This window comes from Anopheles funestus, chromosome 2RL (assembly GCF_943734845.2).
Source record: "Anopheles funestus chromosome 2RL, idAnoFuneDA-416_04, whole genome shotgun sequence".
In the NCBI taxonomy this organism is placed as follows: domain Eukaryota; kingdom Metazoa; phylum Arthropoda; class Insecta; order Diptera; family Culicidae; genus Anopheles; species Anopheles funestus.
The window spans coordinates 28,680,282-28,693,885 of NC_064598.1; the positions used below are offsets into that span (position 1 = coordinate 28,680,282).

General features: G+C 42.5%; 1 protein-coding gene across 3 annotated transcripts in view; it reads right to left on the minus strand.

Moving 5' to 3' along the window:
• Positions 1 to 13,604, minus strand: part of LOC125766536 (uncharacterized) — a 138,128-nt gene that overhangs the window by 96,423 nt on the left and 28,101 nt on the right. For all 3 annotated transcript variants that reach the window (XM_049432577.1, XM_049432578.1, XM_049432576.1), the window contains exon 2: positions 8,561 to 9,025. In XM_049432577.1, coding sequence (XP_049288534.1) covers positions 8,561 to 8,612 — 52 coding nt within the window. In that variant the 5' untranslated portion in view covers positions 8,613 to 9,025. The remainder of the gene's footprint in view (positions 1 to 8,560; positions 9,026 to 13,604) is intronic.

Genomic DNA, 13,604 nt, shown 5'->3' on the forward strand with positions numbered 1-13,604 from the left:
AACATAATGAACTAACGATCAACCAGCTCCGGACGATGTTTTTTTTTCTCCAGTCCTTCCTTCAAACACAAAAGTCACCTACAACCTCACCCATCTGCACGCTGATGAGCGAATTTCCGGCAACATTTTCGATGGTTTAGGCATCGAGCGCACATACACCGAAGTGTGGCCGACAAACCTTCCGGGTGTAGGGTGAAAACAAAAAAAATTAAAACAAATGCAACGGTAGCAAAAGCGCATAGAAGAATGCTTTGAGGTAGCCTGGTTCTTGTTGAACTTTTTCTCCCAAACTCTTCCAACCCCAGCTAGCCGGAAGACGATTGAACGAGGTCTGTCGCGATCTAAAGCGCTATCGCGCTAACTGCTGAATGGGTAAAGTTTTTCCCCGGGGGCAACGGGAGGCCTGGAGACGTAAATTACTCTCCGTCAACCGGTCAGGTTTGGCATCGGTCCAGGACGAGGGGATTGAGCAAGAGAGAGAGAGAGAGAGTGAAAAAGGGCGCCTAAACTGCACCGGAAGTAGCTCCACTTAGCAAACTCCCTTCCGAAACGAAACCGGATTCTCACACAAGCAAGACAAGGTTTAGTCATGCAAGGGTAACCTTAAGTATTAGGGTGGTAGTAGCAGCTTTCAGGACAGGAAATTGTGTACCGCAGGAACCTTTCCGACCTTTCCCACGCTTTTTCTGGCTGGGGGTAGCATATTGCACATGCACTTTCCGGCATGCGCTGGTTCCGGTGATGGTTTTTGGTTCGATCGTGGAAGGACACCACTACTTACACACCACACACACACAGCTCTCAAACGTTCAACCCCTCTCGGTCCATCGGCCAGTTTTGTTGACGACCTGGTCTCGTGTCGATTATCGTGCCAAGGGCCCGTTGTTTATGCAAATGAGGGTCCCCCTTGGTTGGTGCAAAATTTGTTGCAGAGTTCATACCGCGCCATACGGTCCATTCATGCTACGACTATCGCGACTCCCATGTGGGGAATTGGGGAGTGGTGGTGCACTGCCTTCGAGAAGTTAGATAGTACACAATTTAGTATGAATGTACAGCGTAGCGCCACCATTTCGTGCCAATAAACTACATGCTGATGGCATTTTGTCAGCAGAATTGCGATCAAGCTTTCACCCAGAACACGAAATTTCTAATTCCTTGCACAAATCATTCTTTTCACTATTTCGAGACTATCATTTCCGTTTGGAGTTAGTTTTAGGCCCACGGAAGTGAATTATTCGTTTGTTTATTTCTTTTTTTCTCACGTTAGAAGCAATCTAGCAATTTTGACAGAGTAATATTTTGAATTGTAATCCACACTTTTTATTAAAATTTTATTATAAAAAGGGAATAGATATAAAAAAGTAAATGGAATCGAAAAATTTGACTTAGCGTCAATTTAGTATCAAAATTATTTAAAAGTATTTGTTACTAATTTATGATATAAATATTTTACATGTGTCAATGTATCATCAACAAAAGCGTCCTGTTTCAATTTTGTGTAAAAAAACTGTCTCGTGCAAATAGTCGTTCCTAATCCACCAAAGGTCTCCTAATGGATTCAGATGCGGTATACTAAATTCCCATAATTCAAAACACACAAAACTTGCGCTTAAAAAGGATTACCACAACTGTCCCAAGAGATGGGTTTTGAGTCGAATTTTCCCAACGAAAAAAAAAAGGACAAATACGCTACATGCTCTTTTGACGAATGGGTACGATGTGCTTCACACGGCAAGGTGAGAACATGTTCGTTTATTTGTACAACTGAAGCTCCCAAAAAAAAAGAAAACCTCAAGTAAACGAAGTCTTTTCAAAACCCAACAACTTCGCGCGTCTTCACTCCGGGTAAGCTCCTGACAGCCTCTAACTGTCCAAACTTATTCGCCTCCCTGTCGACGTGGTACCACGAAAATCAAAATGAACATTATCTCTAACTTTATCCGAACCAGTCTTGGTGTCTTGGGATACTTTTGTCGTTTGTGTGTGTGTGTGAGTGCTTTTTTCACCCTATTTTTTCCGTTAGAAAGCAAGATTTCGGTCAGATTCCGCCACCTTCCGAAATGTGCTCTTACCTCCGATTGTTGCGAAAGTTGATTTCTTGCTTCCCATCACGTGTGTGGCATTAAGCTGTCGAAAAGAAGCTGAGCACGTAGCACCATGTACGAAAACCGGCGTTGGAAGTTGCGAGGTTTGAACTTGCCCCGGAATTTTGGTCGTGTTCACACTTGGGAGATGCGTAAACTTCTGCTACCGCTCAGCTGGAAATGGGCCAGTTCGTTGCGTTGGAATGTTAGGTCCCCATACTCACACACACACAGTGTACCCTTGTTTTCCGCCCAGCAGACAACTATCTTCATGTGCAGATCCTCCTCAAGACCCAACGTTTGGATATGCGGGTGAGTTATCACTTCTTTGGATTCCTGGCTCCAGCGCGTTCGTCTGGGTCTTGAATCTTCGCCGTAAGTCTAGCAATGCAGGAAAACACGTTCCACGTATGTGTGATTCTTTCGCGTTTTATCCAACGTGGAAAGATAAAGGAAAAAGGTATAACACTGCTCAACTACATACAGAGGATATAACGGTAAAAGCAGCCCCGTGTATCGGCACTGCCAGATACACTTAACTTTGGCAGCACGCTCCCGGTAAGTTGGCATGAAAAATGGAAAACTCCCTTAAATCCGATACATTTAAGTTGATTTCGTGCAGTAGTACGGGCAGTAGTACCCGATTCGTGCCATTCAAAAAAACTAGGTCAGAATGGTACGGGAGACTGCGGTCCGTGCAATTGCCAAGGATTTGTGAGTTTGAAGGAGCGAGAGAGAGAGTGAGAAAAACCGCACGAAACGGGAAAAGTTGAATTCCGCTCGGTGTATGATAATTAGAAAACTTGCCGCAGTTATCTGCCGGGTGACGATTTAAAGTTTTCATTTTTCGGCTCACCACCACATCACACAGGCGGATTGGCGTTATCCGGACTTTCGGTTTAGTTCTGCATCCTTCTCCTCCACGTGTATCAGCATTGCAGACAGTTTTGCGAAAAGGTTTTCTTACTTTCTGGCCATTTCTACGCAATAGTGTACACCCGATACACACCGATGCACTAAGTTATGCAAACGAGCTAATTCAGGTCCGTGATTGCTCTCTCACGAACACGGGCCCCGCAGTGGTCCATATGAAAGACAAAACTTGTACCGAATTGTGTCAGTTTGTCGCCTAACATTGTGGCCATGCTCGGGGAAAAAAGGGTCGACACCGCAGGGCAAAGCCATGTCCCGAAGGAAATGGATTCCGGGATTCCAACCAGAGGAGAATTGAGTTGAGTAGTGTTTCTTTATATTCTTCGAATTTCTTCCACCACCCAAACTGTCACCTAAAGGTGCAACTTACGGAGTACTGTACCGAAACATTCGCAATCTGGATGTGACATCGTCATCATCGTAAAATGAACGGTGTGTACAAGCGTACACGGACCCCTTGCAGTGATTACCAGCTTGGTCTCGGGGTGAAACGAGAAAAACCTCAACCCCGACGCGATCCTCATCGTCCAACTCATCGCTGTCATTTACAATCACGTGCTGGGAAAGTTTTTCCTTCAGCAGAATTATGCTAATCCTGTAAATTGATGTACTGTGTTGTGTCTGATTTTCTTTCATGACATTTGGGACTTTTTTCCCCACCGGAAAAAAGGGAAGGAAAACATGTTTTCGTCTACCGTATGAGTTGTCGTCAGCTTGTTGCTGATGTTAGTGGTTTGTTAATTATGGATTATTTAAGCAATGTTTTTGAATTGAGTGATTTGATCGAGATTCACATTTATTTAATAATTTACAGATTAAATCTTTTTTTTCCGTTTTTTATTTTAAAAGAGTGTTGTAACACAACATAGTTGTACGACAAAAATATTCAAATAACACTCAAAAAAATATACAGTAATTTTCGATCAAAAAACTCAAAACTGGCCCTTAGTTATATACATGTTAGGGAATGTGAAACGACGGTATGTTTAGGACACGTTCTATAAACATGGGCGCCAGTGATGAACACCGCCGGCAACACACATCGTTGATAAAGGATTGCATCCTAACAATACCGTTCTGTGCATTTCTTTTTTGGTTCTCCCATGTCCCATGTACGCCCACTCCAGCAAAAGGGTCGAAAAAAGGTCGAAATGTCACGATGTCGCATGGCGAACCTTTTTCACGGAGCACATCTCAACTGTTTCTTCCGTACCCGTAGCGATGCGGTATATTGTTGAATAGCTTTTGCCAAAAAAAAAATGGAAGGTCATACATGTGTAAAGCTACGTACGAACCTGACGATACAGAAAATGTCGTCTGTCTTGTTGTCTCTGCATCAGCCACTTCAAAGGTGTCAAGAGTGCTGCGGGACGATTTGTGAGTAAAGTTATCCATTACGTTGGTCTCTTGTTTATCGTCCATTCTGTTGGCGACTTGGCGCTCTTGCACTATCCGATGGGCAAGATTTGTTAGGATACTTCCACAAGTCTAAAGATAAACAACTGCCATGATTTGTGTGAAGGAGATCTAATCACACAACCTTACTTGAAGTTCCCGAGACAAAGATGATTGACCGGTGAGAGCTAGATTTGAACGGATGCAGAATCAGACAAAACGATTCCGATTACAACATCATCCCTACAATGTGCAGTCGTTTTGTCAGCAAGATTTCTTTAACTTTCCCAGTTCTGTTTTATCTCTACCTTAGAACATCGACAAAGTTCCTCACCACTAAATACATTTCAGACACTCTTGTGGATGGTAGCAAGCATGACAGTGACAAACAAAACTGAAACAGTTTTATTTTTCTGCAACAGTTATCTTGCGTTCTGTTTCTGTTTTCTTTCTTGCCGTAAAACAATCGCATCAAACCATGGCCAGATGTGAATGCTCACAAGTCGGAAGTTTGTACGCTAACTTCGCTAGAAACGACTCGTCCGGAGGCGATCCGGAAAAAGGGCAGTTCTTCTCAATGCTTTCATCTAAAGAAAATAGTAACCAAACACCAGATGTACGTAGGTTTTCCATCGGACCTGATACCGGTAACATGACGTTGTGCCATAAATCTCGGTCAACCTTTCGGGCAAGGTTGTTCCATTTCCCAGGCAGCCACTACAAACGTTGTGTTGACGCCTCACGTCATACGTAGACGAGCAGACGATCGACTTTACACCATGCGGGAAACGGTGCCCCCGGACGGTGCCCGGTGGAGATAAGTAGACATAGGGCTGAACAAATAAAAGCAGCTCTTTGCCGGCTTATGCACCATATAAGAAGCCTTACAAAACCAGTCCTTCGGTACGGTTACTACCTTTCGGGATGATACGCTTACCACAAGTAGATAATAAATAGTATATTTCACATCGACCATCCACTCTACGGCTCTACATCCACACAGCCACATACAGTCCATATTTTGCAAAACCGGCCTTGTGATGGTAAGCTTCGGTTTGCAAAGTGTCCATCCGACATGACCACCGGGCTTGACGTTTTAGGATGTTGAGGTGACATCAAATTTTCAATTGTTTGCGATTAACCTTAACCAGACGGTCGACCGGGCACAACAGACTGTGGGGGTGAAGCAGGAAGCTGTTGGCAAAGATGTTAAGCTGCTTCAACAAAAAAAAACTCCAATCGTAGGTATGGAAAGGATCTGTTTTTATTGCTCACAGCCTCCAGATAGAACGCCCCCATCACCCCAAAAAAACCATCCCATCAAACCCCAAAATGGACGATAAAACTTTAAACCGAAGCTTCATTACTGGCCATAATACGGAGATCTCCATGTACGGATGCTTGTTGAATGGTTTGCGGCTTCACTCGGTTGGATATAAGCCTTTTGCCGAAAGTATATTCGGCTTCGTTTCGAAGGTGCCATGGTGCAATATTCACATCACACATGGGGTGCCTTGAATGGTGTGATTAAAATTATGTTATTAAATTATACGATGGGTATCAGAGCATGTTATCACTTATGGAACATACAGAACAGACAGCCATTTGTCGTTGAAGATGTAAGTTTCAACTAATTATTAGTGCTCCTCGGTACTTATCGATTTGTCAGTAGCATTATTTTTAGTATTGTGACATTTAATTATGTTAAATACAACACATTACTACGAATTGTGGGCCACATTATCGAGACACGTCTAAGTACGTATAAAAGGTCATGTTCAGGCGCTGCAAAAGATCACCTCATTACCTCGATTCGTCCACATTTCGTTTTACGTATTTCGGTGGGGTTGACTATTACGAGCTCCAAAGTACACACTAAGAAAAGGGGAGAAAAAAGTATACTGCCGAAAAGTTCTCTCTCAACCCCACTCGAGACACGTCTTACCGTAGCGGGGGGGGGGGGGGGGGGGGGGGCTTTTCGTTGAATGTATTTATTAAGGAAACCTCACACTTGCTGACCATCCTCCGATGACCGTTTGACCGGGCATATGGTGCTATATCCTCTTAGCGCTGTGGTACGGAAACGATCGCCCCGGGACGTGCACACGTGTGCCGTTCGAGTGGGCCACGCCGTACGTTTGCTGCCAAGGCACCGTATCTAATCCATTACTCCAGCCCGGCTGTACGGGCCGGATGGGCGACAGTAAATCCTCTCGAGGAAGCCCTCGAGCAGTTATCTGGTGACCCATAAAAATGGTATTTGAGGCGAATAATTACCGACCAAATACGGTCGAACCGTGGGTGTCGTTCATACGCTTTTCATCGCCTTACATGTGTGTGCCATTCCCCTCCGAAAGGAGATGGTACGGATGTGGTTTTCTGTATGTACCTCATTCTACGACTTCCAAGGATATTCTACCGAAAGATGGTTTGCCAAAAAAAAAAAACAGATGATTGTACCCTTGCCGTTGGGATTATGTTTATTACTGGTGATGTCGTGCAAAGCGAAAGCGGAAAAGTATCTCTGATCGTCCACCTTGCACAGATCTGTTATGGGCGATCCGTTACCATGGTTCGGCATCAGGTAAACTCAATTTTGTGTAAAAATTATACACCTTCCGTATTAACCGTTGGCTTCCAGAGGGGAGAGGAGGCAATCCAAAATCCCAACGTTTTCCCACCCACCGGAAAAGCTCTCATGTGCCATCAGCCTGAGGATCGATAATAATCATCAAAGGATGTGCTTCCGAACGAAGCTTACGCTACATTCCTTTTAACATTCCATGTTCTCGCACACACCAAAATGCCACCCAAAACGCGATACCGTATCACTATCCGCAAAAGTTCCAAGTGTTTGCTCAAGTAGAAAATGGCGTCTCCCCGGGGGGTCGGCAAGTGGGAAGTGAAACGGTCGAGTTAATTTAAGTGTAATATTTATGATCGTGAATGTACTAAATAGCGTGAAGCGGTAAAGACGCTTCGTATTCGTAAAGCAATAAGTTGTATAATCCATCGAAGTAGAACCCTTTAATGTATAGTGCTTTTGGTATTGTTGAGCCAGCATAATGTTTCCTGCTCAAAACTGATTAAATCTGTTTAAGAGGAAGGTTCACTTGAAGGAGTGTAAGAATAAATTAATTCATTGAAAGATAAGCATATTAGGCACAAAAACAATAAAAGAGAAATTAATTTCCAAAAGAAATGTTTCTATATTTGTGTTGGTAGATACTTTTATATTTTCAATCAAACACTTCATTCAGCAAACGTTTAATGCTACGGAACCATCCAGCAAATCTTACTAGGAAGGCTCATTTGCATTCTGTAACTGTGGCAACGCATTACAAGATTAATTCATTTACAGTACTAAACAAACATTCCTGGAAGGTAACTTCCATTCCGGGTAAGAAGAATCGTCTACGGCAAAAGGCTGATAAATGGAAAGATATTTCGTGCAGTATCAATCCTTCCGGTGCCTGTTCCATCTTTTCGCAAGCTTCAGTAAGCAATGGATTAAGTGCCGGATATCGACCATCTTCCGGATGGTTTTTGCCACAAAGCGTTTACTGTGTTTGCCGTTTGAAGCCCACATCCGATTGTGTGTAATGAGTTAATCTCAATTGCGCTTTACGTAGCAATAAGAAAGGAAATCAGGTAAACAATTTCATTCATATTCCATTGGCCATTGTGCGCCGGTTGGCGGGATCCGATAAATGCAATCAGAAGTATATAATTAAATAAAGGTACCGAACATGAGGGCAATCATTCTGGCATTGCTTCCGGATTGGCTTCTTTCGTGCCCAGAAAGCTCTAATCCTTCCTGGGAAGCTGAAGCTATTGCAGTGTTGCACTGCCAAGAAGCGATAGATAGCTTCCATCCCTTGTCAGAGATCCCTTTCGCATCATCTTCAAACAACTCTGGTTTGTCCCATTTTACAAAATTCTATCCCACATCGAAATGCCTGTTAAAATCAACCCATCATTTATGTCCTGAAGGGGTTCCATTGTTGCTGAAGTTCCTGGGAAAATATGTTACTCCATCTTTCTCTCTCTCGCGCGCGCACTTTCTACCCCCGGTTCTAACAGTTCGTCCCCGGTTCGACCGCTTGGGGTAGGTGTGTAAATTAATGTGATTTTATGTTGCTTACCTTTCACGTAGATGGCTGATATAATTAGAACAATTAATTTCCAATAATCCATTTTACGGGCTGTGTCGTACGTTACGCCTGCCGCCTGGTGCTTGTGCTGGATAAAAGGGCTGCTGAAAGCTTCCGTCGATGTCAGTATGTTCCCCTGCACACACACACGTCCACGAACACACACACACTTGCCCAGGTAATATGGCAATCCGGTTCAAAAGGATGAACTGACAAAGCTGGTCAACACTGGGCTGTTTCTGTTCCCGGGGTTTATAGCGCAGGTGGGGTGAGTTTTCCAACCACCCTTCCTTTGTCACCGGCCCTTGGTCACGATTTGTCGGATCTACACTACACTACATTACAACACTGTACACACTGTCACGGCACAAACTATTACACCACTATTACCGTTAAATGCATGTCACTCGTGCATGCGTGCGTGTATTTATTTGTTTCCACTCAGCTATGGAGCCCCTGGGGTAGGTGGGAAAAAGTGAAAAACATGGGTCAGATTGAACGTGTCCAATGAGATGATTACACCTGCTGGTTTGAAACTTCGCTTCGCTAGAGGTACGGCGGCACAATGTTGGCTACACACGGCTCCCGCTAGTTTGTACACGAAATTATACCATGCGTCCCCTTTGCGAATCGGTTTGCCCTTTTGTGGGAGAAGGTAAACATGAAGGTGGAGCAACATGTGACCGTGTGGGTGCGATTGGCGTTACGCTTTTCAACTTTTCCGGGGGGCTACCTTTATCGATGGCGGTAGGTGCCTTGCCTTTGTGTCACTCGTCATGGTTAGCATTTAATTAAATTTCATAATATCAATTAGCATTGCAATTCGGTTACTCTTTATAGGATGAGGCGATAAATGGCGGGCGATGAAAATTAGCCCATATTGGGTGACTGTATCAATCGGTACAGTGGTAGAACATATTTCGTGAAGAATTCGTTTGCCATAAATTGCATCAAATTTTTTAGTAGAATAGTAGAAAAATGTCAGTTTTAACTAGAATTTTACATTTAAATTCATCCAAAAAAAAAAGGAAATAAAAAAGGTCTTGTCTAGGAGGAGTCATTTAAAGTGTTTAAAAAGTCGTTGTATTTAATTACTGTATATATTAGAATTTACACCGATAAAAATAGGACATTTTTACACTGTTACGGTAGGTATTTTGAATTGAGTGTTTGTTTTGCCTGACATTAATACGAGTCTTGGCCCTTCGGGAAAATTTAATGAAAATTTTCCAAACAATCTCTACTTAAAGACATTTTTACTTAGAATATAATTAACATTCAATTAATACAAATTATAAAGAAATGGTTTTAAATTGCAATTCCTTAGAGAATAATTATGATAATTGTTTCTCGGTGCTGTTGAAACTAACTACCATCTGTACCATTAACAGTAGAGTATCCTTTTTGCACTGCAGCAATCCTTTACAATGAAACGATCAGAAAAAAACACCAAGACGTTGAACCATTTTCGTACAGTAACATAGTTTCCTGATCTTGTAAAATCTAAACAGCATGCTTGTTTTGCTGCTACGATGGGCATGTTTAAGGCAGGAGGAGGCCCCCGCGATCGGTATCGGTAGGCTCACGCCTGACAGCTTCACCGTGTTTATGCAAAACACATTTATTTATTATCGTAATGGCGCGGCCGTTGTTGTTCTTGCAACCACTGTTTGCACCTCATCCGTGTGCTTAATCTCGCCAACCACTTTCACACTGTGTGTGTATTGAGCTTTTAGCGAGAGAGAGAGGAGTAAGAACACGCACCGACAACACTGGCCGCACATGCAATGGCAAACAGAAAAGGCAAAACCCCCGTTGGTGCGGACGGCAGGCGGCGTGTTTATTTTAGCATTAAGCGGCACATAATTACTCAATTCCGATGGAAATGGTAACCGGGCCCCGAGTCGCCCCATTTCCACCATTCGCACAATTCGAATGCCTTTTCATGTCTGTTCGACCGCAGCAAATGGCCTACCCGGTTTTGGGCCAGTAAAAAGTAAGCCAGAGTAAAAGCCAGTCAGTCAGTCCCCGTTAGCGAGTCGTCAACGAGTTGAGTGCGGAATTTTCGCGCTGTTTTGTTGCTTGCTTTTGCACCATTATTTATCCTTTCACTGAGTCGGCAAAGCAAATTTGTATACAACGTTTTTGGGTGTTTTTCGCTGGACCAGGACTGAGAGGTAGGGCGCGTTTTCCTTCGTACTTTCACTACACACACACACTATGGTACACCATTTGCAATGCCGATTTGTGAATTTTTGTACCGCAATTTTTGCAATGCTCCATTTTTGGGAAGGATAAACTGTGGGAGAAACAGCAACAACAAAAAAAGATGGCCGCATATCTGAAATGAAACGAAGAAAGAAAAATCCATAATTAGTCGTTTTGCTTCCTTTAGCTTACCCATCGCTTAATGCGGCAAAGTTTATTCAAGCTAATTAAGGGAATTATCAATGCGCGCGCGTTTCTCGAGGAAGTACCGAAATTATGCTTGTGGTTTATCGGTAGAAACAAACGTGAAAATGAAATGGCAGACGAGACACACGAAAAATTTTCAAAGCTAGCAGAAAGGATCAAGCAACAACTTGAAGTTCTTTTGGTAGGATGAATTTAACGACTTCGTCATTTGCTGCTGGGGAAGATGATCCACCTTCTTTTCCCGACGGTCAGTTTTTGGTGCGCACAGATTAAGTCTTTTTTTAAGGCCACTCTCCAGTACGGTGGACTCCACCCCACGCTTACCATTAACCATCGCAATGGAGGAATAAATTTAATGGCAATGTTTTTCCTATTTCACTCCTCCCGCTCGAAGGAGAATCGTGAGTGGAATGGATAAATAAAGTTCTTTGAAGCTATTACGTACGAAATGATTTTCGCCGGTAGAAAAGCGAAAGACGTGAAATCTTTGCACAAAAATCATAACGGCCAGACATTTGGTTCGCCGGACGGTGTTCTGGGAGGATGCGGAAATGTGAATGACCGGTTTAGGTTTAATTAAATCCAGCTAGCAAATAGTGATACAAATATAAACAAGCACCAAAAAAAAAACCAACGATGTGTTTAAACGCTTAAATGGTGGCAAGCTGCGCTTTGCAGTCGTCTGTTTGTTTGTTGGAGCATTTTTAATTACCAAAACGTTCGGCCCTGTTCATCCGATTGTAGTTGGTGCGTAAAAGAAAATTAGCTCCAAACGTGGCCTGTGGTAAGTAAACTTGGAGGTCCGTTAAGCAGAGCAACAAAATGGTAGGAGTTGATTTATCTGTATTTATATTCACCATGTATACTATACTAATGCGATTAAAGATTTGGGGAAAAACTAATTGACATTCAAAACTTGTATTTCTCACTGAATTATGATTATTGATAATGATTTCAATCGAAAATTGATTTTTTTTAACACAATTGTTTGCCGTGGAAGTATTTCCGTTTAAAAATAACTGGTAAGTTGGAAAAATTGATTTAAACAAATTCATCATTATTATTAATTGATGCGAATAAGTTCGTTTCTATGACTCTGTTTTTAAGTCTTCAATTCCATTATGTTGAGGTCGCTACAGCAGCGGTGTAATAGTTCAAAAATGAAGGATTCGCTCTAAATCGTAAGCTTAGTTTTCTTCATTACTACTGAGGTAGTTCAGAAAAAGCGAATATAATTCTAGGATTTATTTTGTAGGCAATCGTGAAAGCTCTTCAGTCCACATAGCTCAAGAGCTCCGTTGTAAATCGTTAGTTTGTTCTGTGTCTGCTGTGTCTGCTCTTCTGTGTAGCTTGTAGTTTTCTTTACAAGCTCTTACTAAGAGACACGATTCAGCCCAATGTACTTTTATGTGGAAATCTTTGAGTTAGTTTTTCCAAAACTTTAACATTAACGTATCTTCTAAAACGTTTCACAAATATCGGCTGGACAGGGCAGACTCAACGAGTCGTGTGTATAATTAAAACAATTTCAACACTTTGATGGTACTTAAATTACTGACTGACGTAACTTTAAGACTGATCCCTTTTACATTTACATACAATGATACAACTACAATCAAAGAGATCTTCACAAAATAGTGAAAATAATTTTATTTGCCCAATAAATAATTATGCCATTCGAACAATATTGCCAACGTTTCCAATCGTTTGAATCGAATCTTTTTGATCTTCCAGCAAATATTATCCCTTTCCCGTGTAAACAACCGCTTGTAATATACGTCTGTAAAGCATGAAAGGGAAACGTGTTAAATCTGCTTTTCAATGCTGTCAATTGCGCCAAATGCACAATAACTATTCATACATCTGTTTGGATCGAATTTCCCCCAATCGTTCGTACTACCGGAACTGTTCCACTGAAGGAATGTTCGCTTTTTTTTCTTTTCTTGGTGCCTTTACATTGCAATAAAAACTTGACAGACACACAGGGTGAAAAACGCGAAAAACACGACGATTGAGGAAAAATTACACGTTCCGCAATGCGCGCCAGGATCAAGCAACCGGTATGTATATTTTCTTGGAACGATTTTTGGGCACCATCAACGCCAATAAAGCTGTCAATTGTGCAGGTGATAAAAGCATTACGCTGACTCAAACGTCGGAAGCCGTCGATGTTGCGAGCAGGGATGTTACAACACACGAGCAACATTATATTCCCCTACGAATATGTATGTATATTTGGCTGTATGGGTTCGCAATAAGCACGATCTTCAGCGTATCACTGGAAGCCGCCACGCCCGGAAGGGATGAACTTTTTTTGGACGGGGAAAAAATTTCGAAAAATGTTAAAGCAATTTGACGAGACGACAAGATGCGAACTCTTGGATCAATTCTACGTAGTTGGATACGACGGTACAGGTAGCTTGTATGCCGGTTTTTGGGGTGAAATATCATTTTCGGATCAAACTGCCACCCCCGTGCGCTTTTCTGCCCTGACCGGCCCTTGGCTGACGACTTCCGCCTAATTTGATCATTTTTCCCGCGCACGTAGATAATGTTTCTATTATATTTTTCGCATCCATTCTTCTATTTTCCACCCGGGCTGAAGGGAGTGTATAAGGAA